This window comes from Dasypus novemcinctus, chromosome 3 (genome assembly GCF_030445035.2).
Source record: "Dasypus novemcinctus isolate mDasNov1 chromosome 3, mDasNov1.1.hap2, whole genome shotgun sequence".
In the NCBI taxonomy this organism is placed as follows: domain Eukaryota; kingdom Metazoa; phylum Chordata; class Mammalia; order Cingulata; family Dasypodidae; genus Dasypus; species Dasypus novemcinctus.
In genome coordinates, this window is record NC_080675.1 from 59,852,968 (window position 1) to 59,878,274 (window position 25,307).

A 25,307-nucleotide genomic window follows, 5' to 3' on the forward strand; every position below is an offset into this window, starting at 1 on the left:
GAGGAGAATAAGGGAGGTGCTTAAATTACTGCCTCTCAGGCTTTCCAACACAGTTTAGTAGATGATTGGGTGGGACTGAGCTTTCAGTGTCTGAATGGTAAGCAGGCTCTACTGTGCCTTGAACGTTGCTCTCTTGACTTCAGTGCTCTAACAGTCCCTAAAGACCACTAACGGGTTGTTAAGCCTAAGTGGCTGCTTCCTTCCCCCACTAGTAAAGAACGCTTCTGCCTTGCCTAGGGCATGGAAGTCTTTACATATTTTCTCTCCTGACACCTGATATCCCGTGAAATAGAGAAGAGTTCTCCTTCTTTATATAAACCCCTGACTCCGGCAAACCCTTCCGTGTTTGCCTTCCTGGGGAGAGGCCACAGCCGGCGCTGAGTGCAGGCCCTGCAGAGGCTGACTGGGCTCTAGCTTTTCTGTAAAGGTGTGAGCCCCACCCCCGGGGGCCGTGTTCAGGACTTCGAGGCAGGGAACCTTAACCTTCCCCAGCTTCTGGTAGGCAAGGAGTTCTGCCTTGTGCTGCCTTCAGCCCCCTGAGGTCTGTCCCCTCACTCGACCCTTGTCACAGTCACCGTCTCACCAGGACGTCACACCGACGGCAGCAGCACCTGTGGGGAGGAAGGCAGGGCTGCAGCCTGTGCCACAGGCTTTAGGAGCAGGAGTGATCTGCTAGCTCTGGGAAGTCCCCTCTTCCCTTAGCTCAAAAATAACCAGAAGAAGTGCTTTATGAGTTTCCAAAGATTGGCTCAGTGCCTCAGGAATTCCTGCTTCCTGTCATTGCCTGGGGTTCCTGTTACTATTAGAAGTATTCTGCATATGTGTTACGAATAGTTTTAATTTCCTGCATTTGGCTGGATGTCAGCTTTGGTTTCGTAGCCAGTTTTACAGACTTTTCCAAGCCCAAGGAACTGTACAGTCACCAGCTTTGCCAAATCACACATTTGAATTGTCTTTTGAAGAGACGGCCAACCTCAAGGTTGTGATAACGTAAGTGTGATACGTTAAGTGTGATAACGTAAAATCCACATTGACAAGCATAGAAATATGGGGTTTTGTTGTTATTGGTTTTCTTTGGTTTATATTGTATCTGCAGATCTTACCGGGAAATCTTTGTTTCTAACCTTGCAGACAAAATTCATCATTCTACTTTCTTACTTTTGTAGGTGAAAAAGAAGGTAACCAAGGAGGCCAATTGATTACCTAGGCAGAGTGTCTCTGATTGGTATTAAACTTGATTATGTCGAGCATTCAGGAATTTTCTCAGCTCAGAGGAATTGATTTATGCTAAATAATCTCCCCAGAGACTCCGAGGATAAGCAAGATGCTGATTTATTCATTACAATGTATAGATTCTTCTCCAGTCTGCATTGAACGTTCAGAGAATCTGTTTACCGGTATCTGGGAAATCACCTTCGTCATGAGAAGGTGGCTCAGTGAAAGTGTGGTCAGAGAGGGTGTGGGGATAACCATAGAGAAGATTTCATCTGATATGGGAGGCTGGTGAGGAGCCACCCCTGTTCCCAGCAGGTCACACCAAATTCAGTGCTGTGAGACTCTTGCTTCCTGGATCCTGTGTACCTCTGCATGGACTATACCAAACTGATATAATTCACTTGTTTTAGGGCTCTCATTTTTTCTATTTCACATTGCTCATCCCAGGCCATCAATTTTTCTGTTGATGCATTTTTTAAAATTTTTGGACATTATTGCAAATGTGACAACTGCTTTTTTCATTTCCACTCAAGCCTAGATCAGACCTACACCCCTTGTTTTTCCTCCTTTTACTCTGTATGACTTTCTCTTAAGGTAGCTTATTACATGACTGGGCATTGATTTTAACAGTTCAACTCTCAGAATTTTGGGCAATGCCTTTCTATTACTGGCATGTGCTAATTTCAGTAAATAAAAGGAGTATTACTTTGGCTTTTATTTGAAGATTCAGGAATTTTCTGTTTCAGGGATATTATGAAAGTGAATCTTCATAGTTCCATGTGCAGAATGTAGAGACCTGAGTTGTTTATACTGATACGCCTGACAAATTTAGATTTTCTTTTTTATGTGTGGTTTTAAAACCTGGACCATATTTTTCTTTTACTTTTTTCTTCTGAAAGTGGAAGGTAAAGAAAATTTCTGGTTAATTGGGGGTTCTAGATAATAGGAGTCTGATTACACAAGACTGAATGTGCTTCTAAATTAGTTGATAAAGTGCTTGGGAGTCTTATCTGGGTCCTTTGCATCTGTAAATGAGTGCTGTAGGGAGATGGTGCCAACAATGAAAGGAAAAAAACTATTGTTACATATATTTATCTTTAGTGTAACTGAAAGGAAATTAATGATTTATAGTCTAAAGGTTAGTTCAGAGGCTATAACTTCCTGGAATTCACTGTAGATAAAAGATGCCTTAAAAACATACTGCAGGATGTTTGTTTTATTTTTCTGCTAGTGACCAACACGTTTGATTTCTACACTGACTTCTTAATCTTTTGGGGTAACTCACATGTTCCTCAGCTTTGTTCTGCTACACTGGCCTTTAAGTGTCAACATTTTTTGTTAATGCCTAAAGATTTTCTAAGCCCATTTCAGGCAGGACCTCTGCAGTTGATAACTCATCGTTGTTCCAAGTGTTGTAATACCATGTAGTAGCACAAATGATGGTCAGGAGTCATCCAGTTCCTTCCTTCCTTCTTTCCCTCTCTCTTCTATCTCTGTCTCTGTTCCTGGTCTCTGCAGATGTTGATGAATGCTCAGAAAACAGATGTCATCCTGCTGCTACCTGCTACAATACCCTTGGTTCCTTCTCCTGCCGCTGCCAACCTGGATTTCACGGGGATGGACTTCAGTGCATACCTGGTAAGGTCCCAGCTCCTTCAGTGATTCTTTGTTACAGCACTTAAGTCCACTCTCAATTTATACAGGTCTGAGGCCTTATTTGGCAGATTATCCAGGCTCTGGAATTTTTTTCCCAGGTACCTCCTGCTGCCTCATGTACTGATAGTTCACTGGAGACCCAGGGTAGGACCTGTCCATCATCCTACCAAGTAGCAGCACTATTTAACTGCCCTAGGCATCTGCTTTGCCCTGATGAATACAAGTTAGATGAAGCCTTGATGTGAAGCTTATGAAACAGAAGCCATATCAATAGTGAGCTGGGAGTAAGTCCCATGGTGACCGCTGTAGGGGAGCTTAGCCAGACCACTGTAGTCTAGTGACTACCACTGACCTGGAGCTTCTCAGACTTAAACCCTGGACTGCAGGGGATGAATGGGGTTTTAATTATTTTCTCCAAAATCTTTTGAGAAGTTTGGATGGAAGCTATGGGTTGCTGCTGATTTTACCCAGACAGTAGTAGAACCCTTTGGGCTGATGGACAAACTACCTTACTATTTATAGACTGCTAGGGACTTACAGGGTAAACTGTGAGAATTGGAGAGAAACTGGATAGTAACAGAGCTAAAATAAGAATCCAGGCTCTAAAATCCCAGTGCATTGCAATTTTTCCCATGCTATGGTGTTTTCCAGTTATAGGGGAGAAAATGTCTCAGCCCAGGAGACTTTGAGGTTGGATGGTGAAAGTGGATGGGTTGCAATGCCTTTTATTTCTTCTTTGTGTCTACCTCTGCCCTGGTCCCAGAAGACTCAGGACTGAAGCCCTGTGTACACCAGCAGCGTTATGCCCAGGCACAAGCTGCCTATCCTGGGTCCCATCCCCAAATCCCCCAGTGTGATGAGCAGGGCAACTTCCTGCCACTGCAGTGTCATGGGAGCACAGGCTTCTGCTGGTGCGTGGACCCTGATGGTCATGAAGTTCCTGGCACCCGGACTCCTCCCGGCTCCACCCCGCCTCACTGTGGACCACCAGGTGAGCCAACTAGGAGAGAAATCTTGTACCGGCTTAGGCTGTGGGTTCAAGAAGCAGAATGGCACTGATGATGTGAAGATTATGCCCCTACCCAGACCATGTGGACTCAGAGCCATTGACCATCCTTTCATGGTCTGTTTCCTCCTGGGAGCATTTTCATGACATGTGCATACTCTATGTTACATTCATATTATGGAGATGTATACACACACACACACACATCTGATCTTGTTACACTTTGAACTCCAGCTTCTTAGACCCTTGTCTAGTACAGGACTGGAAGTTGAGATGGAACGTGTAGGGCCAGCTGAGGTGCCTGCCCTGCAACTGTTATAGTAGCTTAGAGAGAGCCAGAGGATCTTGCCAGACCAGACTTTTGCCCAGAAGGAAAACTACCTTCTTCTGTAACTTTATCGCACTTGCTCTGCATTCTGAATTGAAGAACAATCTGAAGGCTGTGTTTCTATCACAGGAAAAATATGTTTGCCACTTGTGGTTGGATACAGTTTATTGTTCTAGCCTTATAACCCCAATCCTCTCTGGCCCAGCTCAGCACAACTTTGGCCCCAGCCACTTTCAGAAGAGGCACAGGGATCTGTTTTGTTAGCCCACATGATCTGAGATGATGATGGTCACTGTTATTATCTGAGTACTAGTGCCTGGTTATCAAATGTTTGCCGTATATGCCAACAACAGGTTGCCAAGTCAGTTTTTGCTCCTTACTGTCTGTATTTGAATTGTTCAGAGGTGGGAAGAACTTTCATTAAATACAGAAGTTTATTATGAAGAATGTAGGGTTGGTTTGATACCGTTTTACCCAAAATGATTCCTATATCCATTAGGTTGCTACTCAAAGATCCACTTTTACTCTTGAGAATTGTCCCATAAGCATTGGTCTTTGTTTTAACATATAAAAATTAAAGGGGCTGCTGAAGTATCAAAAATTATAGTCCTTTCAATAATGTTAATCCTTGTGGGCAGGACTTTAGTAACTCTAACATCCTTATAGGTACAAATTGGTAATGCTTGATGTAGATATATTTGTTCTTGTTTCCACAATGACACTCCTAGTTCTTCTCTCTATCCATTTTTTTGGGAAACTTTCCTGCAGGTAGAAAAAAGTATAGAAAAATCCTTTTTTGCTTATGCCTTCTCTTCTGAAAAGTTTTGGTTTTAACTCCAGCTGGGATTTGAAGAAATCAGATGGTTGGAGAGTGCCTTAAGGGAAGAGTTCAGAATTCTAAAAAATTTTCAAGGCAAGTGTATGTTAAGGACAGTGGTTCAGGAGGGAGCCAATAGACTTGTAAGTTAATGACTAAAATAAGGACACATTCCTCTCTGCAAACTTTTCCCCATGGACCCACACTTCTCTCTTGGCACTGGATTGGCTTTGGCTGCCATTTCTGATTAGGCTCATCTGCATAACTGGGTGAGTTTGAAGGGTGTGGGAACACATTGTGCCCAAGATATTTAAAATATTTAAACCCCTACCAACTGAAAACAGAAGAGGAATAAATCTGTGGTGGATTAGGAACGAAGTAGTTCCCAATAGTGCAAATGAGAGGGATGCACACATGTAAGATTTGAAACACCCGTTTCCCAGGAGTTGACTTTGTTGTGTGTCTGCATTCCAAATAAAGACATCTGCCTAGTGGGGTGATCCCTTGAAGCTCTCAATTTGGAGTGTGAGGTCAGGACAGTGTTGGGAATCCCACCTTACAGTAGATGATCAGCATTTGAGGAAATGACATCTTCTCTGAGTTCCCTGTGATACACCTGGCTGAGAAAGTCAGGATCCTACTCACCATATGATCTTAAAAAGAACTTTGCTTTCCATGGGTCGTGAGGGATGGTGGCTTTCTCCAAACCAGATGAGTCTTAGAGTTGAGCTAGGTGGCTTTGACCTCTGAGGAATTTATTTACCATCTTCCTAGTTTCCCATAGGAATTATAGGTGCTGGAGCCCAATAGTAATGTTTCCAACTTTGTTAGTTGAAGTGGAAGGTTGTGAGCAAAAAGCAACATGAAATGAGTACGTGTTTTAAAAGGACTCTTCTGGGCTTTTGGTTGACCTCATACTGGGCAGTGGCAGGGAGGAGGGTGGAAGCAGGAAAACCAGTGAGGAGGCTATTGCAGTGTTCATCGTTTGTGTTGCATAGTCCCATGTTTTTAAAAAGTTTTTGTTCTAGTAACATATACAACCAAAACTTTCCCCTTTTAACCAATTCAAGCCTATAATTCAGTGCCACTTACTACATTCATAGTATTGTGCTGCCATCACCACCATCCATTACCAAAACTTTATGATCAACTCAAATAGAAACTCTGCACAACTTAAGTATTAACAACTGATTTCCTGCCCTCATCCTATCCCCCTGGTCATCTATATTCTAGATTCTGACTCAAAGTTTGCTTATTATTTCATATCAATGAGGTCATACAATATTTGTCCTTTTGAGTCTGGCTTATTTCAATCATCATGTCTTTAAGGTTCATCCATGCTGTCACATGTATCAGAACTTCATTTTTACAACAAAATAATATTCCGTTGTATGTAAATATCACATTCTATTTATCCATTCCTCAGTTGATGGACATTTTAGTTGCTTCTACTTTTTTGGCAGTTGTGACTAATGCTGCTATGAACATCAGTGTGCAAATACCTGTCTGAGTCCCTGTTTCAAATCTTTTGGGTATATATCTAGAAGTGGAATTGCCAGGTTGTATGGTAATTCTATATTAGCTTTCTGTGGAATCAGCAAACTGTCTTCCACAGTAGCAGCATCATTGTATGTTCCTATCAGCAATCAAAGACTGTTTCTATCCTCCCCTACTTGTAATTTTCCTTTTTTTTTTTTTTAATAATAGCCATTCTAGTGGGTGCGAGGTATCTCGTTGTAGTTTTGATTTGAATTTTCCTAATAGTGAGGGATGTTGAGCACCTTTTCATGTGCTTTTTGGCCCACTTTGAAATGGGTTGTTTTTCTTTTTATTGTTGAGTTATAGGATTTCTGTATATATCTGGGATATTAAAGCTTTATTGGATATGTGTTTATAAAATACTTTCTCCCATTGTGTATGTTGTCTTTTTACTTTGATGTTGAAGTCCTTCAAAGTCCAAAATTTTTAAATTTTCATAAGGTCCTGATTATCTGTTTTCTCTTTTGTTGTTTGTGCTTTGAGTAGAAAATCTGAAAAACCAGTGCCTAACACGAGGTCCTGAAAAATGCTTCCCTATGTTTTCTTTTAGGAGTTTTATAGGTCTGATTCTTATATTTAGGTCTATGATCCATTCTGACTTGATTTTTGAATAAGGTGTGAGGTAGGGAACCACACCTTCATTCTTTTGCACACGGACATCCAGTTTTCCCAGCACCATTTGTTGAAGAGACTCTTTCTGCATTGAGGAGGCTTGGCATCCTTGTCAAAAAACCAGTTAGTTATAAATGTGAAGATTGATTTCTAACTCTGAGTTCAAGGCCACTGATCTATCTTATATGTCAGTCTTTGTGCCAGTACTGGGTTATTTTGATTATTGGGACATTGTAGTAAGTTTTAAGAATAAGAAGTGCAAGTTCTCCAACTTGTGTGTGTGTGTGTATTTGGGTTTACAGGATGTTTTTGGCTTTTTGGGGCCCCTTAGCTTTCCATATAAATTTGATGATTGGCTTTTCCATTTCTGCAAAGGACGTTGCTAGAATTTTGACTGGGATTGGGCTGAATCTGTAAATTGCTTGGGGTAGCATTGACATCTTAACAATATAGGCTTGCAATTCATGAACATGGAATATCCTTCATTTGTTTAGGTATTCTTTGGTTACTTTTAGGAATGTCTTATAGTTTTCTGAGTACAAGTCACAAGTCCTGTACCTCCTTGGTTAGGTTTATTCCTGGATATTTCATTATTGTAGTTGCTATTTTTTTAATGGATTTTTTTAATTGATTTTCTTATTGTTCATTACTAGTATATAGAAACACCACTGTTTTTTGGGTGTTGATCGTGAACACCACCATTTGCTGAATTAATTCATTAGTTCCAGTAGCTTTGTTGTACATATTTCAGGATTTTCTGTATGTAGGATCATGTCATCTCTAATTAGGGTAAGTTTTACTTCTTCCTTTCCAATTTGGATGCTTTTATTTCTTTCTCTTGCCTAATTGCTATAACTAGAACGTCCAGTGCAATGTTGATTTTACAGGGAAAGCTGTCAGTTTTTCCACCATTTAGTACGACGGTAGCTGTGGGTTTGTCCTATATGTCCTTTATCATGTTGAAGAAGTTTCCTTCTATTCCTAGTGTTCTAAGTGTTTTTATCAAGAAGAGGTCCTAGATTTTGTCAAACACCTTTTCATTTCAATAGGGATGTTCATGTGCTTTTCCTTCCTTTGTTCTATTATTTGATTTTTTTATTTTGAATCACTCTTGCATACCTGGGATGAATCCCACTTGATCATGACGTACATTCTTTTGATGTGCTGTTAAATTAGGTATGTGAGTATTTTGTTGAGGATTTTTGCATCTATATTCATAAGGGATATTGGTCTGTATTTTTCTTTTCCTCTTTTTTGCGCTGGGCGGCTCTCCTTATGGGACGCACTTCTTGCGCATGGGGCTCCCCTACACGGGGGACACCTCTGCGTGGCACAGCACTCCTTGTGCGCATCAGCACTGCGCGAGGGCCAGCTCCACACAGGTCAAGGAGGCCCGGGGTTTGAACCCTGGACCTCCCATGTGGTAGGCAGATGCTCTATCTGTTGAGCCAAGTCGGCTTCCCATGTATTTTTCTTTTCTTGATGTATCTTTATCTGAATTTGGTAAGTTGGCCTCATAGAATAAGTTAAGGAGTGTTCCTTACTCTTTAATTTTTTTGAAGACTTTGAGCAGGATAGGTATTACTTCTTGGAATGTTTGGTAAAATTCACTTGTGAAGCCATCTGGTCCTGGGCTTTACTTTGTTAGGACGTTTTTGATGATCAATTCAATCTCTTTACTACATATTGGTTTGTTGAGATCTTCTATTTCTTTTTGAGACAGTGTAGGTATTTTGTGTGTTTCCAGGAATTTGTTGATTTCACCTAGGTTATTCAGTTTGTTGGTGTACAGTTGTTCATGTATCATCTTATAGTCCTTTTTATTTCCAGGGAGTCAGTAGTAATGACCCACTCCCCTTTCATTTCTGATTTTAATTATATGTGTTCTCTATCTTTTTTGCCTTTGTCATTCTGGCAAAAGGTTTGTCAATTGTTTTATCTTTCATTTTGGTGTATTTTCCCGCAATCCACCCTATTAGTAGTAGTAGTAGTAGTAGTAGTGTAGCATTTATACATGAACATACATAAACAATAAGTGTGTATTAAAAGTTGTGAACTTACAAAGCAAACAAGCATAACATCATACAGGGGTCTCAGACATCAGCCTACCACCAACACCTTGCATTGCTATAAGACATTTTTTACAAATTATGAAAGAATATTGTCAAAATCTTACTACTAACTATAGCCCTTACCTTACATTTAGTGTATTTTCCCCCAACCCACCCTTTTATTATTTTTTCAATATATTTTTATGACAGAAGTTGTAAATTTACAAAACAAACATGCACATGTGCAGAATTCCATACAGCACCCTTCTATCAACACCACACCGTGGTGGAACATTAGTTAGAGATTATGAGATAATGTTATCAGACTATTACCAGGTCCATAGCGAACATTTGGCACACTTTTTCCATACTCCCCCATTATCAACACAGAACACCTTTGGCATAGATGCATGGATTTTACATTATTACTGTTAACGACAGTCTATAGGTCACTCTGCTTGTATTTTTCCCATGCTTCTCCGCATTCCCACCATGCTGTAATAGTTATGTATTTCTGCTCTAACTCACAAAGGACACTCTTGCATCTGTACTGTCAACCACAATTCTCATCCACCTCTGGATTTACTGTGTTATTCAGTCCCTGCATTATTCTCTAGCTTTCTTTTAATGGGCAGTTACATCCATTTTCAGCCACATTCCCATTTATAAACCAGCTATTACTCACTATAATGTGTCACTATCAACTCTCTACATTTCCATACTTTTACAAGAAAATTAATTAAAACATCTACACACATTAAACATCAGTAGTCCATCTCAGTCCTCCTCTTATCTCCTTTAATAATCCTCCACCTGGGAAGCGGACGTGGCCCAGTGGTTAGGGCATCCATCTACCACATGGGAGCCACGGTTCAAACCCCGGGCCTCCTTGACCCGTGTGGAGCTGGCCCATGTGCAGTGCTGATGCACACAAGGAGTGCCCTGCCATGCAGGGGTGTCCCCTGCACAGGGGAGCCCCACGCACAAGGAATACGTCCTGAAAGGAGAGCTGCCCAGCGCAAAAGAAAGTGCAGTCTGCCCAGGAATGGCACCACACATACATGGAGAGCTAACACCATAAGATGCCGCAACAAAAAGAAACACAGATTCCTATGTGGCTAACAACAACAGAAGCGGGCAAAGAAAAATATGCAGCAAATAGACACAGAGAACAGACAGCTGGGGCTGGGGGGTGGGGGGGAAGGGGAGAGAAACAAATAAAATAAATCTTAAAAAAAAAAAAGAATCCTCCACCTACCACCAGGTCTTCAAGATATTTTCCTACATTTTCTTCTAGAAGCTTTATGGTTCTTGCTTTTATATTTAGGTTTTTGATCCATTTTGAGTTAATTTTTGTATAAGGTATGAGGTAAGGGTCTTCTTTCCTTCTTTTGGCTATGGATATCCAGTTCTCTCAGCACCATTCATTGAATGGACTGTTCTGCCCGAGCTGGGTAGGTTTGACAGCCTTGTCAAAAATGACTTGACCCTAGATGTGATGGTCTGTTTCTGAACCATCAGTTCAGTTCCATTGGTCTATGTGTCTATCTTTATGCCAATACCATGCTGTTTTTACTACTATAGCTGGGATATGATTTAAAGTCCAGAAGTGTTAATCCTCTGACTTCACTTTTCCTTTTTGAAATGTTTCTGGCTATTCAGGACCCCTTACCTTTCCAAATAAATTTGATAATCATGTTTTCCATTTATTTAAAAAATGCTGGTGGAACTTTTATCAGGATTTCATTTAATCTGTATATCAATTTGAGTAGAATTGACATCTTTTTTATTTTTAAAGATTTATTTATTTTTCCCCCTTCCCCTCCTCCACCCTCCTGTTGTGCTGTCTGTGTTGTCTTCTCTTCTCATTTTTTCTCCTCTAGGATTCACTGGGATTTGATCCTGGAGCCCTCTGATGGGGAGAGACATCCCCTGTCAATTGTGCCACCTCAGTTCCTGGTTTCTGCTGTGCTTTACCTTGACTCTATCCTTGTCTCTCTTTTGATGCATCATCATTTTGCTGTGTGACTCACTTGCACTGGCTCACCACACGGGCACTCGTGCGGACACTGACTCACCATGTGGGCACTTGAATGGGCATTGGCTTGCCATACAGGCATGCTTTCTCCTCTTCTTTTTCTCCAGGAGGCCCCAGGGATCGAACCCAAGTCCTCCCATATGGTAAGCAGAAGTGCTATCACTTGAGCCACATCTGCTTCCCAGAATTGACATTTTAATGATATTTAGTCTTCCAATCTGTGAGCATGGAATGTTCTTCTAATTATTTAGGTCTTTTTAAAATTTCTTTTAACAAGGAGTTGTAGTTTTCTGAATACAAGTGCTTTACATTGTTGGTTAAGTTTATTCCTAAATATTTGGTTTTTATCTCTCTTATTTTATTTCCACCACCCTTTTGATACCTTTAGTTACTTTTACTGATATAATCTTCATTTCTAGACTCTCTTCCAAGCCGCTCTATCCTGTCTTTTCTTTTCAAACTGTAGCACACCCTTTAGCATTTCCTGCAAAGCTGGTCTCTTGGTTACAAACTCTCAATTTGTTTACATGTGAATATTCTAAACTCAACCTCATTTTTGAAAGACAGTCTTGCCAGATATAAAATTCTTGGCTGGAAGTTTTTCTCTTGCAGTATCTTAAATATATCATACCACTGTCTTCTTGCCTCCATGGTTTCTGATGAGAAATTGGCACTTAATCTTATTGGGTATCTCTTACAAGCAATCTTGCATTACTTTTCTCTTGCTGCTCTCAGAATTCTCTTTGTCTTTGACATTTTACATTCTGATTAATATATATCTAGGAGTTGGTCTATTCAGATTTATTCAGATAGGAGTACATTGCGCTTCTTGGACATGGATATCCATGCTCTTCAATAGGGTTGGGAAATTTTCTACCATTATTTCTTCAAATATTACTTCTGCCCCTTTTTCCTTCCCTTTTCCTTCTGGGACATCCATGGCACATATGTTTTCATGCCTCTTGCTATTATTTAGTTCCCTGGGACCCTGTTCATTTTTTTTTCATTCTTTTCTTCATCTATTCTTTTGAATGTTTGCTTTCAGAAGACATTTCTTCAAGCTCAGCAATCCTTTCTTCTGCCTTCTCAAATCTGCTGGTATATGATTCCAGTGTATTTTTAATTACATTTATTGGGTCTTTCATTCCCATAAGATCTGCTATTTTTCTATGTATGCTTTCAAATTCTTCCTTGTACTCATCCAATGTCTTTTTTTTTTTTTAAGATTTTTTAAAAAATTTATTTCTCTCCCCTTCCCCCTGACTCTCATTGTCTGCTCTCTGTGTCCAATCATTGTGTGTTCTTCGGTGTCTACTTACATTCTTGTCAGTGGCACTGGGAATCTGTGTCTCTCTTTGTTGAGTCATCTTGCTGCGTCAGCTCTCCATGTGCACGGTGCCACTCCTGGGCAGGCTGTGCTTTTTTTGCCAGGGCAGCTCTCCTTGCGGGGTGCACTCCTTGCATGTGGGGCTCCCCTATGCAGGGGACACCCCTGCATAGCATGGCACTCCTTGCACGTATCAGCACTGTGTGTGGACCAGCTCACCACATGGGTCAGGAGGTCCTGGGTTTGAACCCTGGACCTCCTATATGGTGGGTGGACACTCTATCAGTTAAGCCAAATCCTCTTCCCCCAATGTCTTCTTAATATCCTTAATCTCTTTAGCCATCTCACTGAATTTATTAATGAAATTTGTTTGAACATTTATGATAGGTATCTCGACTCCTTTATGTTATCTGGATGCTTATCTTGTTCCTTTAACTGGGCCATATCTTCCTGTTTCTTGGTGTGGATTTTAATTTTTTGTTGGTGTCTTGGCATCTGGCTTACTAGAGTATTCTGGGTGCAAGTTTTTTTCTTTAGTTTAGGACTTACTGCTCTTTGTCCCTTGTTGGTTGTGTAGTAGGAGCCTAGGATGTCATAGTTGCTGTAAGCTGTGGAGGCTCAAGCTGCTCACATTGCCCCAGGGACCAATGAAGCTTCTCCCAACTTTCTCCTTTGCCAAGGGTAGGGACAGAGCCATAGCCACGTATAATAATCCAATTTGTGCAGACCTAGACTGTAGTTGTCCAGAGACTGATGAAACTTCACATCCCTTCTTCCCCTACCTGGGGTGGGGATGGAACTGCAGGCGTGGGCAGCAATCTATGCAGTGTGGGTCCAAAATGTCTGCAGTTGCCCCAGTAGACTTCTGACTATTCAGCCAGTGCCAGCCAAATGTACCTGCAGTTACCTGGAGAGGCTGGCTCAGGTCCCCCAGCTTCCTCCCTGCCAGAGGTAGTGTTGGGGCTTAGGCTAGAGCTGCAATCTGACTTGGATGAAAAGAAGCCAGTCTTTACCAGCATTGTGATTTTCAGTTGGCCCAACTTCCCCTCATGCTAGGGGCAGAGTTAAATGGCAGCTACCAGCCTCTTTCTGACTTGGACAGGATCAAACTTTAGCTGTTCTTAGGATTATACTTTAGCCCATCCAATTTACTAATCAGTAGCTGAAGTTGGTGCCCAACTTCTCTTTCTCCCCCATTTTTGGAGAGTGGAGCTTCCAGTTCCAGCCATGGAATAGATCCTGAGGTAGCTTGTGCCGCCAGTGGAGTATGGGCACTGGCCTCCATGGCATGGAGTGCTCTACTAATGAATGTTCTCTGCACATGGGCAGTTCCCTCCTTTCTTTTTTTCATAGATGGTACAGGATGCTATTCTGGTCTCCTAGAGCCCCCAAATAGGTGCTTTAGACAACACTGGGTGATTAGGAATGCCCTGTAGCATGAACTGACTCTAGAAGCACCTTACTCTGCCACCATCTTTGTCAATTTTATTGATCAATTCATAGAAGCAGTTTTTAACTTTGTTGTTTCTATTTTTAAAATTCTCTATTTCATTTATCTCCATTCTAATCTTTATTTATTTCCTTCTGCTTGCTTTGGGTTTAGTTTGTTCTTATTTTAGATCCTCTAGTTTTGAGGTAAAGTCTTTGATTTAATTTTTTTTTTTCCAGGATGTAACAGGGGTTGAACCCAGGACCCCATACTTGGGAAGCAGGTGCCCAATCACTTGAGCTTCATCTGCTCCCTTTTCCTTTTTAATGTAACATTTAGGGCTATATATTTCCCTCTCACCACTGCCTTTGCTACATTCCATAAGTTTTAGTATGTTGTATTTTTGTTTTCACTTGCTTCAAGATATTTCCTAATTTCCCTTATGATTTCTTCTTTGACCCTTAGGTTGCTTAAGAGTACATTGTTTAATTTCCATATATTTGTGAGTTTTCCATTTCTCCCTCTATTATTGATTTCTAGCTTCATTCCATTATGGTCAGAGAAAAAACATTATATCAGGGGTTCTTAACCTTTTTTGTTCCATGGACCCCTTTGCCAGCAGGGGAAAACCATGAACCCCTACTAAGTCCACACTATACTGTGTATATTATAATAAATATATCACAGTCACACCAACACATCTCCACAAGAATAATGTTTTTTGAATTTCAATTCAAGCTCACAGACACCTTGTTAAACACCCCTGCATTATATGAATTGAATATTTTTTTATTTTCTTGAGAATTGTGTTTTGACGTTACATATGGTCCGTCCTGAAGAATGATCCATGTGCCTTAAAGAATGATGCATATTCTGCTGCTTTTGGGTGAAGTGTTTTATTTATATATATGTTATTTATATATATATGTTATTTAGGTAGTCATTTGTGTTATATATACAGAGTGTGTGTGTGTGTGTATATATATATATGCTCTATCTGGTTTATAGTATCATTCATCTCTTCTATTTCCTTACTGATCTTCTGTCTAGAAACTCTATTATTGAAAGTGGCATTTTGAAGTCTTGTATTATTAATGTAAATTGTCTCTTTCTCCCTTCAAATCTTCAGCATTTGTTTCATATATTTTGGGGCTCTGCTGTTAGATGCATTTATATTTATGGTTGTTATGTTTTTCTGTTGTATTGACCCCTTTACCATTACATAATGACTCCCTCTGTCCCCCTTCTTGTTTTTGACTTAAAGTCTATTTTATCTGATATTGTATAGCTACCCCAGCTCACTTTTGGATACTACTTGCCTGGCATATTTTTTTGCCATCCATTCACTTCAACCTACTTATGTCTTTAAATTTAACATGAGTCTCTTCTAGACAATATAGAGTTGTCAAACGTTTTTATCCATTCTTCCATTCTCTGCTTTTTGACTGGGATGTGTAGTCCATTTACACTGAAAGCAACTACTGATAATGTAACACTTTCTTTTGCCATTTTGTATTTTGTGTTTGTAAGTCTTTTTTAAAAAAAAGATTTATTTGTTATTTTATTTCTCTCCCTTCCCTCCCCCCCCACTCATTGTTTGCTCTCTGTGTCCATTCACTGTGTGCTTTTCCGTGTCCACTTGTATTCTTGTCAATGACCCCAGGAATCTGTGTCTCTTTTTGTTGCGTTCTTGCTGCATCAGCTCTCCATGTGTGCAGCGCCACTTCTGGGTAGGCTGTGCTTTTTTTGCACAGGGTGGCTCTCCTTACGGGGCGCACTCCTTGCACACGGGGCTCCCCTATGGCACGGCACTCCTTGTGCGCATCAGCACTGCACATGAGCCAGCTCACCACACGGGTCAGGAGGCCCTGGGTTTGAACCCTGGACCTCCCATATGGTAGATGGACACTCTATCAGTTGAGCCAGATCTGCTTCCCTGTTTGTAAGTCTTATACCTTTTTTGATCCTCAACTCTTCTGTTGATGTCTACTCCATATTTATATGGCTTTTTGTATTGTACCATTTTGAGACCATTTGTACCATGGCGTTGAGATTTAACATCCTAAACCTATAATTATCATATTTGATTTGATATCAACTATCTTCAGCAATATATCCATACACTGTTCCTATACCCCTGTCCCCCCCCCTTTTTATTCCAACTTGTTACAAACTATATTTTTTGTATATTGTGTGTCCCAAAACATCAATTTATCATACTTTTTATTCATTTTCATTTTAGCACCTGTGTGAATCAAGAAGTGGACTTACACCACAAACAATATAATACAATAGTACTGGCATTTATAATTTCCCATATGGTTTCATTTATCTCAGAGGTCTTTATTTCTTTTTGCTGCTTTGATTCACTATCTCATGTCTTTTCCTTTCAGTATAAAGATCTTCCTTTAGCATTGCTTGTAGGGCCCATCTGGAAATGTTTATATGGAAATGTCTTAATCTCACACTTATTCCCCACCACCGGATGTCTCCCTCGTCTGTTTGCTCATCATCGGTTTTGCTCGTCTTTGTTCTTTCTGCTTGTTGTCATTTTTTTCCTCTTTGTTTTTGCTCATCTGCTTGGGTTTTTTTTTTATGCTCATTTTTTTTTTTTTTTTTTTTTTTTAGGAGGCACCGGGAACCAAACCCAGGACCTCCCATGTAGGAGGTGCGCACTCAACTGTTTGGGCCACATTCACTCCCCACACTTGTTTTTTAAAGAAAATCTTGCTGGATATAAAATTCTTGGTTAACAATTATATTCTTTCAGCACTTTAAATATTTTATACCACTGCCTTCTTGCCTCCATGGCTTCTGATGAGAAATCGATACTTAATTTTCTTGGAATTTCCTTGTATATAACTTGTTACTTTTCTCTTGCAATTTTCAGAACTCTTTCCTTGTCTTTGGCATTAGATAATTTGATTGCATGGTTCTCTTTGAATTTACCCTGTTTGGTGTTCTTGGGGATTCTTGAATGTGTATATTCATGCCTTTCATTATGGGAAGTATTTTTGCCATTTCTTTAAATATTCCTTCTGTCTCTCTCTTTTCTCCTTCTGTGTATATTGGTATACTTGACGTGTCTCTTTGGCTTGTTCATTCTTTTTTTTTTTTTAAGATTTATTTATTTTATTTATTCCCACCTGCCCCCTGTTGTCTACTCTCTGTGTCCATTCACTGTGCATTCTTCTGTGTCTGCTTGTCTTTTCTTTAGGCAGCACCAGGAGTTGACCCTGGGACCTTCTGGAGTGAAAGACAGGTGCTCAGTCTCTTGCGCCCCCTCAGCTCCCTGGTCTGCTGTGTCTCTCCTGTGTGTCTCTTTTTGTTGTGTCATCTTGCTGCACTAGCACTCCTGTGTGGGCCAGCACCCCGTGTGGGCCAGCTCTCCACTCAGGCCAGCTCGCTGCACAGGCCAGCTTGCCTTGCCTGGGAGGACCCCAGAAACAAACCCTGGACTTCCTATATGGTAGATGGGAGCCCAATTGCTTGAGCCTCATCCGTGTCCTTCCGTTCATTCTTTTTTTTTAAAGATTTATTTATTTATTTAATTTCCCCCCCTCCCCTGGTTGTCTGTTCTTGGTGTCTGTTTGCTGCGTCTTGTTTCTTTGTCCGCTTCTGTTGTCGTCAGCGGCACGGGAAGTGTGGGCGGCGCCATTCCTGGGCAGGCTGCTCTTTCTTTTCACACTGGGCGGCTTTCCTCACGGGCGCACTCCTTGCGCGTGGGGCTCCCCCACGCGGGGGACACCCTTGCGTGGCACAGCACTCCTTGCGCGCATCAGCGCTGCGCATGGCCAGCTCCACACGGGTCAAGGAGGCCCGGGGTTTGAACCGCGGACCTCCCATATGGTAGACGGATGCCCTAACCACTGGGCCAAAGTCCGTTTCCCCTGTTCATTCTTTTTTATTCTTTTATCTTTCTGCTCCTCAGCCTGAATTCTTTCAGTTGTCTTGTCTTTGAGTTCACTGATTTTTTCTTCTGCCAATTCCAAACTGTTGTTGAAACCATCTAGAAAAATTTTCATTTCAGTTATTGTGTTCCTCAACTTCAGTATTTTCTCTAGAGAGATTCCTGTATTCATTCATTGTTTTCCTCTTATCATTTAGATACTTCTCTGTGTTTTCCTTTTTCTCCTTGAACATATTAAGAATTTTTTTTTTTTTAAAGATTTATTTTACTTATTTATCTCTCCCCGCCCTTTGGTTGTTTTGCACTTGTTGTGTCTGTTCATCTTCTTTTGTTTCTTTAGGAGGCACAGGGAACTGAACCCAGGACCTCCGCTGTGGAAGGGAGGTGCCTAATCACTTAAGCCACCTCTGCTCCCTGCTTTGTTGTGTCTTTTGTTATGTTTTTCCTCTTGCCCCCTCTTGCATCATCTTGTCGTGTCAGCTCGCTGTGCCTGCCCATCCACCAGCTCCTGTCCTCTCCAGGGGACACCGGGAACTAAACCATGGAACTCCCATGTCGTAGGCAGGAGCCCAATTGCTTGATCCACACTCCCTTCCCAAAGATCATTATTTTAAAGTCCCTGGGAAGTCCAAAGTTTGATCCTCTTCATTGATGACTTCCAGATCTTTCTTTATTCTCTTGTTCATTTGGATGGGCCATAATTTCCTGTTTCTTTGTTTGATTTGTAGTCTTTTGCTGCACACTGTACATTGTACTATTTAAAGGGTTAACTCTGGAATTTAGTTTCTGGGCTCTTTTAAGTTTGTGTTCAACTAGTGCTATGACAGAGATTGTCTTAAATGCAAGGAGCTAATCAAAATGAACAAACCAAGGCAGAAAGCAGTTTTCAATCTTGTAGCAAATTGGCTCTTTTTGGCTGGTGGTCTCCTTCAGAACTTAGCCCTCCTACCAAGCAGACCAATCCAAGGCAAGTGGGAAGTGTAGGGTCCTCTCTCACCTGGGTCTGTGTGGAATCGGAGCTGGGGAGCCTGCTGCTTCTCCTGGACCTGTGCTTGCTGGAGGACCCAGGATTTTCCTATTTACAGTCCACGGGAGTTTCAGTTTATGCCCCCTCTGCTCCCTTTGAAACAGGCCTCCACCCCCTCCTGGGTGCTCTTTCCAATGACTTAATGCAGGTAGTACTTTGCCCTAGGCCATTTCAACTTGTTTCTCACATTGTCCCAGCTTTCTGTAAGTGGCTTCTCTGCTCTCAGGACAAACACTGGGAGGGGAACTGAGACAGGTTCTCCCTTACATTCTCAGACTTTCACCTGATAGACTGGCGCTGACATACCCACACCCCGGAATGCACACAGGTGCCCTCTGGAACAAGGGCAGCGAGCCACAAGGGGAGGGCAGGCTTTGTGGAGGGGTGGAAGAGGGGCCAGCAAGGTCCTGCCAGGTGTTCTTCATGGCTTTTGAAGCTGCTTTTTCTTAATTCAGCACTTGTCCAGTTAATGTTGCCCCTTTAACTGTTTTCCATAGTTTGGAGGAAGGCTACTGTCTTTAAGATTCCTTTGTCACCTTTGTGGCAGGGGAGTGGAACATGGCCATCCTCAGAGATCTGGGATCAGACCAGGCCATCTGCAGAGTTTGGAGTGCTAGTTTGTTTTTTTTGTTTGTTTGTTTTTTTGTTTTTTTCTTTGTTTTGTTTTTTTTAAAAGAAGCTTTAGATTACATAAATGTTGCATCAAAAATATAGGGGATCCCCATATACCCCACTCCCTCCCCCTCCCACGCTTTCCTCCATTAACATCTTTCATTAATGTGGTACATTGTTACAATTGATGAATACATATCGATGCATTTCTACTAATCATGATCTATGGTTCACATTATAGCTTACATTTTGCACTGCACAATTTTATAGGTTTTGGGAAAATGTATAATGGCCTGTATCCATTACTGCAGTGCCATGCAAGACAATTCCAATGTTCCCAAAATGCCCCATGTTACACCTATCTTTCCCTTTCCCTCCCCTCAGAACCTCTGATGGCCACTACCTTCATATCAGTGATACAACTGCTTCCATAGCCAGAATACTCATATAAGTTTAATTTAGTCCATAGTTGCATTCTCCCCTTATGTTTGTTCATTCCTCAATCTTGAGGATTTGGGGATGGTGGTACCCACTCTGTTTCTAATTGAGAGGGGGCATTTAGATCCCATGGGGCGGGTAGATGGAACTGCTCTTGCTTGCAGTTTTAGATACTTTTGTTTTTTGGGGGATGGGTGTAGTCCATCATCATCCTTTTGTTGGTTGTCCTGGGAGAGGTGTTGCAACTCTGCTGAGATTCAGGGCTCAACAGGCATACGAACAGTCCAAGGATTTACCTCTCTGGGACACACATTTAACAAGTAGAGTGCTAATTATAGGTTCAAATAAAAGGGGCAGAAGAGTTATGTGTAGGAAAATTATAAATGAATTTAACTCTGTTACACTGGGGAGCATAAATTCCAAAGTAAAGCCCACTGACAGGGTGCCAAATTCCTGTGCTTGCCTGCCCTGCCCATAGTATCTAGGTATCTCTAGAGCCCAGGAGCCCTGCTGTTTGAGGCACTGTTCACAGTGGCAGTTAAGGAGATCCTGCTGAGACATGCATAAGCATAACTGCAGCCCTTGTGGAAGACAGTTTGGTGGAGGACTAGATCTTTCTGTCCCAACCTGGCACCAGCAAGCTGAGCCAGAAGCAGTATCCAGTTCCTACTGCTGCCAGCCTCCAGGCTGGGGCTGCTTCAGGGAGGATGAAACTCACTTTATCGGTTTACCAGCCTCCTCCTCCCGTTCCTCCCTGGATGCTGCACAATGTTCCCCTACACTCTGGAGTTCCAAAGTGGTTGACTAGGATAGTTCCTGCCTGTCAATAGCTATTTTGAAGGAGGGACTGATGCCTGAAGGTTCTTTTTCTACCATTTTCCCACAATCCTTGCTGTTGACTTTTTTTAAAATTTATTTTATTTATTTCTCCCCCTGCCCTCATTGTTTTGCACTTGCTGTGTCTGTTTGTCTTCCTTGTTTCTTTAGGAGGCACTGGGAGCCAACCCCAGGACCTCCAATACGGAGGGAATCGGTGAGCCACCCCCACTCCCTGCTTTGTTGTGTCTCTAATTATGTTTTCCTCCCCGTGTCTCTTGTTGTGGCATCTTGTGGCATCAGCTCACCACACCTGCCTGTCACCCAGTTCACTGTCTTCTTTAGGAGGCACCAGGAACCAAACCAGGGACCTCCCATGTGGTAGACAGGAGCCCAATCACTTGACCCACATCTGCTTCCCCTGCTGTTGACTTTTAAAAGTCTCATTACTAAACTCTGTATTATTAAATCACAGTAATACATAATTTAGAAAGAACAATACCAGGAAATGACATTAAGCTTAATATATAAACAAATTGGCTTGAGAAATGTCATATGATCATTTCAACTTTTGAGTATAAGTATAGTCTCTTAAGTAGCAGCACTTTCTTTTATGCTGAGAGCAAATTTGAACTTTTTTTGAGAAAGTCCATCCCATATTTTGGGTGTGTCCCTGGAAGTCAAAAAAATCCCTGAAGTTCCAGCGGAACTGACCATGGAGGAGCTCACTTCTGCGTCCAGGAGGTGAAGGTGGAGGAACTCCATGGAAGGAGGACCCCTGGGTCCACTGGCCTCAGTGACCCTCAGATGGAGCTGACAGGATTTCTTGACATAGTTGTGGTGAGAGGAGAAAGAGTCAAGGGTGACTTCAAGGTTTTGGGCCTGAGCAGTGGGAAAATGGAGGTGCTATCTACTGTTACGAAAAAGATTGGGGAGGAGCAGGTTTGAGGAAAGCAGGAGCCGAGTTCTTGTTAGTTTTATTTGGAGATTCCTATTAGACATCCAAATGATGACGTCAAGTGAGTGCTTGGATATATGAGTCTGGAGACCACCGGCTTTGAATTGCAGGAATTATACAGGAAGGAGAAGCCCTGTTTTTTCACTTACGCTTCTTCAGGTATTAGTGTCATAAGTCAGTGAAAAAGTCATTTCCACAGAGAATTCTGTGGCCAGATCCTTTCAGGCAGAATCATCTATGTTGGACACAGAACCTCACGAGCCCTGTGAAAGCGGTCTGGGAGAAAACTGCAGGGAGCCAGACTGCTCCGCCTGAGAAACTCACAGGCAGTTTCACTGCGGTGCTGAGCTGTGAGGGAGGGGAAGGAGGACGCTGGAGAACGGGGCAGCGCAGAGCAAAGTGGCAGGAAGCTGGAGCCAGCAGAAAAGCCTTCAGTTCTGAGATAATCCCAGAAGCAGGGTGGCCAAAGGAATTCTAGGAATGAGGGTGTCAAAGCCAGCTGTGGTGGGGTTTTTAAATTTTGATTTCTCTCCCTCTTCCCCGCCGCCCCCATTGATTTGTGCTCACTGTCTGCTCTCTGTGTCTGTTCGTCATCTTTTTAGGCAGCATCAGGTACCAAACCTGGGACCACGCATGTGGGAAGGAGGTGCCCAATTATTAGAGCCACCTCGGCTCCCTGCTTGTTGTGTCTCTCGTTGTCGTCATCTTGTTGCGTCATCATGTTGCATCAGCTTTGTCTTGCTAGTCTTCTTTAGGAGGCACCGGAACCCGAACCCCAGACCTCCCATGTGGTAGGCGGCCACCAAGGGCTTGAGCCACATGTACTTCCCTCAGAGTCAGCTTGAAGTTGCTAACCACCACCTCCACTATGCTCACGCACACACTAATTATCAGTAAGTTTTATTTGTACTCAGTGTAGTTTTCCAACGTGCAGATACTGAGATAAGTACGGCACTCAGTAAATACTTTCTAAGATGCATATTGGTCTCTCAGAAGTCCCAAGATAGCCCTCTTTAGAAGCAGGTCCTGGGCTTGAAGCAAGTGGGAAAAAATTAAAATTGGCTTTAAGCATCACGTAGGCCACTGAGTTCCTGAAGAATGCCCGGCCCCAGCAGGATGGTGGCGTGGGCCTCTCCTGCCCTCAGGGAGGCCATGCCCTTCGCAGGCCGAGGGAACCCGACACCTCTCATCTCAGCTCTGCTCTTTGTTTTCTGGGCCTGGGTAACAAATCTCCCTGGCCCTTTCTCCTGATTTCCGTAGAGAACTGAGGAACTTAGGGCACCTTTCCTTGGGCTTGTCTAAGCCTTCTGTGAAAGAGGCCAGGGGCAGGCACGGGGTTCTTGAGCATCATGCATTCTGACCTAGGCTGCGAGTCGAAGGCTTTCCTCTCCCTCTTCTCAGAGCCCACCCAGAGGCCCCAGACCGTCTGCGAGCACTGGAGGAAGAGCCTGCTGGAGCACTATGGCGGGTCACCCCGGGATGACCAGTACGTGCCCCATTGTGACGACCTCGGCCAGTTCAACCCCCTGCAGTGCCATGGGAAGAGTGACTTCTGCTGGTGTGTGGATAAAGATGGCAGAGAGGTGCCAGGCACTCGCTCCCAGCCAGGAACCACCCCTGCATGTAAGCATCCCTGGAGTCAGAACCCACCCACCTCACTGCATCCCGAGGGGTTTCTCTGTAGGGAAGCTGCCAGCTGTGCAAGAAGGTGGGGAAGTAAGGGGTCAGCAGCTCTAACGGGAGCAGTAATGAGATATGGCAGCTCCCCCAAATCAGGTGAGTCCTAGAGTTCAGCCAGGTGGCACTGAGCTCTAAGGATTAAATTCAGCACCTTCCTGCTTTCTCAGAGGAAATGTAGGTGCTGAAGCCAAATGTACCGTTTCCAGCTTTGTTCTCATTTGCTCTGTTGACTAATAATTTAGTGCACCCAAGATCCCAATTTGGCTTTAATGTTTGGGTTTGTTATTAGCAGTTTCTGTTCTTAGAACATCTGGAATTCAGTTCAATGTACAATTACTCCCCTTCCCCAGACTGGAGTGAAAGGGGACACATAGCATTCTGGGGACCAAAGAGAAGCTGACACAATACTGGCTCTGATTTTTCCCTTTAAAACACAACAAAAAAAACACCTGATTTGTTCTGAGAGAACTATTTTGTTGTCTTCCTCCCTAGCAATTGGCAACATTTACATAATTGATCCTTTTTTAAAACCTAAAAATGAGAATTTTTTAGAGAACATCTGGAACACATCTGTCTAGCGTGAAGAACTTTTGATGTCTTTGGAGGCCCCATGCGTGGGAAAGTACCTTCCCTCCCTCCCCCACACCCTCCCCCGTTTCCTTTCCTCTCTTGTCCTTACACCCCACTTTTTCCCTCTGCAGGTATACCCACAGTTGCTCCACCCACAGTCAGGCCGACTCCCCGTCCCGATGTGACCCCTCCGTCTGTGGGCACCTTCCTGCTCTATGCCCAGGGCCAGCAGATTGGCTACCTGCCTCTTAATGGCACGAGGCTTCAGAAGGATGCGGCCAAGACCCTGCTGTCACTGCATGTAAAGTGGATTCTGGGGTGGGCTGCATGTGGGGGCGGGGGAAGCGAAGGCTCCGTGAGAACCGCTCACGGGGCAAGGTAATGCGGTGGAGGGGAGGCCTAGGAGGCCTCTAAGCTGCAGTCTATATTTATGGGTCTCCCCCCTGCAGAAAGTGGGACTGTTAGGAGCCAAGTCTGACTGACCAAGGCTGCTCCTTTTCAATTGGTTTATGCGGCTTCAAATGTGTGGCAAAGGAATTTGAGTGGTCAGGATACAGAAGCAGTAGGGTGACCCAAAGGAGAATTGATAGACTCTTAACCAAAGTCCCCAGAGTTCTCTCCATGTCAGAGACATCTCCAGAGACTATGGAAAGCAAAACTACAGGATGACCAGCCAGAAGGCGTGGTTTCGATGATCAGTTGTGGAAATCCGTTTATCAGATTCAGTGGATTGCCTCACGGTGGCAGTTCCCTCCCTTCACATTTGGTTGTCAGTTGGACCAACCTCTTTCCTTATCTACCCTGACTCCTTTATAGATAAAGATTTGAAGAGAGGATGATGCTGGGAGAGGAAGGAGTGGGCTGAGCTTTCCCAGGGGGTTTTGCTTGCTGCTTCCTGAACCAGCAGGCCCCTATTGCCAAGATACCAGAAAGGTATCCCATTGACATTTACAATGGAAAGTTGATTCCATTTCTAAACTTCATGACCCAGATACTTGCTAAGCCATAAGAACAGCACATGAACTGTGTTCATGTTTATATTTATTTCTGCTAATGAGCTAACTCCATATCAGGCTCCAGAAATGTTTAAATATTTAAAAGCAGCCAGTGTCCAGAAAGTTTTTTTTCTTTTTTAAGAGTCAAGTTGCCCCCCACCCCCCAGCAAACACTAGCATGCTGTGTTGTAAATGTTTCTGTAGAAGTTAGAAATTTAAAAATAGCCATCAGCTCAAGCTAACCATCTATTTATTCAAGCTTGATGTCACATGGCTTAATTAT

General features: G+C 42.7%; 1 protein-coding gene across 3 annotated transcripts in view; it reads left to right on the top strand.

Annotated features, from left to right (window-relative positions):
• The window catches only part of NID2 (nidogen 2), a 97,542-nt gene that overhangs the window by 63,793 nt on the left and 8,442 nt on the right, over positions 1-25,307 (top strand). For 2 of the 3 annotated variants that reach the window (XM_004454082.5, XM_012523536.4), the window contains exons 12-15: positions 2,734-2,853; positions 3,635-3,862; positions 23,181-23,402; positions 24,161-24,330. In XM_004454082.5, the coding sequence (XP_004454139.2) occupies positions 2,734-2,853; positions 3,635-3,862; positions 23,181-23,402; positions 24,161-24,330 (740 nt within the window). The remainder of the gene's footprint in view (positions 1-2,733; positions 2,854-3,634; positions 3,863-23,180; positions 23,403-24,160; positions 24,331-25,307) is intronic. The other variant, XM_004454083.4, reaches the window with a different exon arrangement.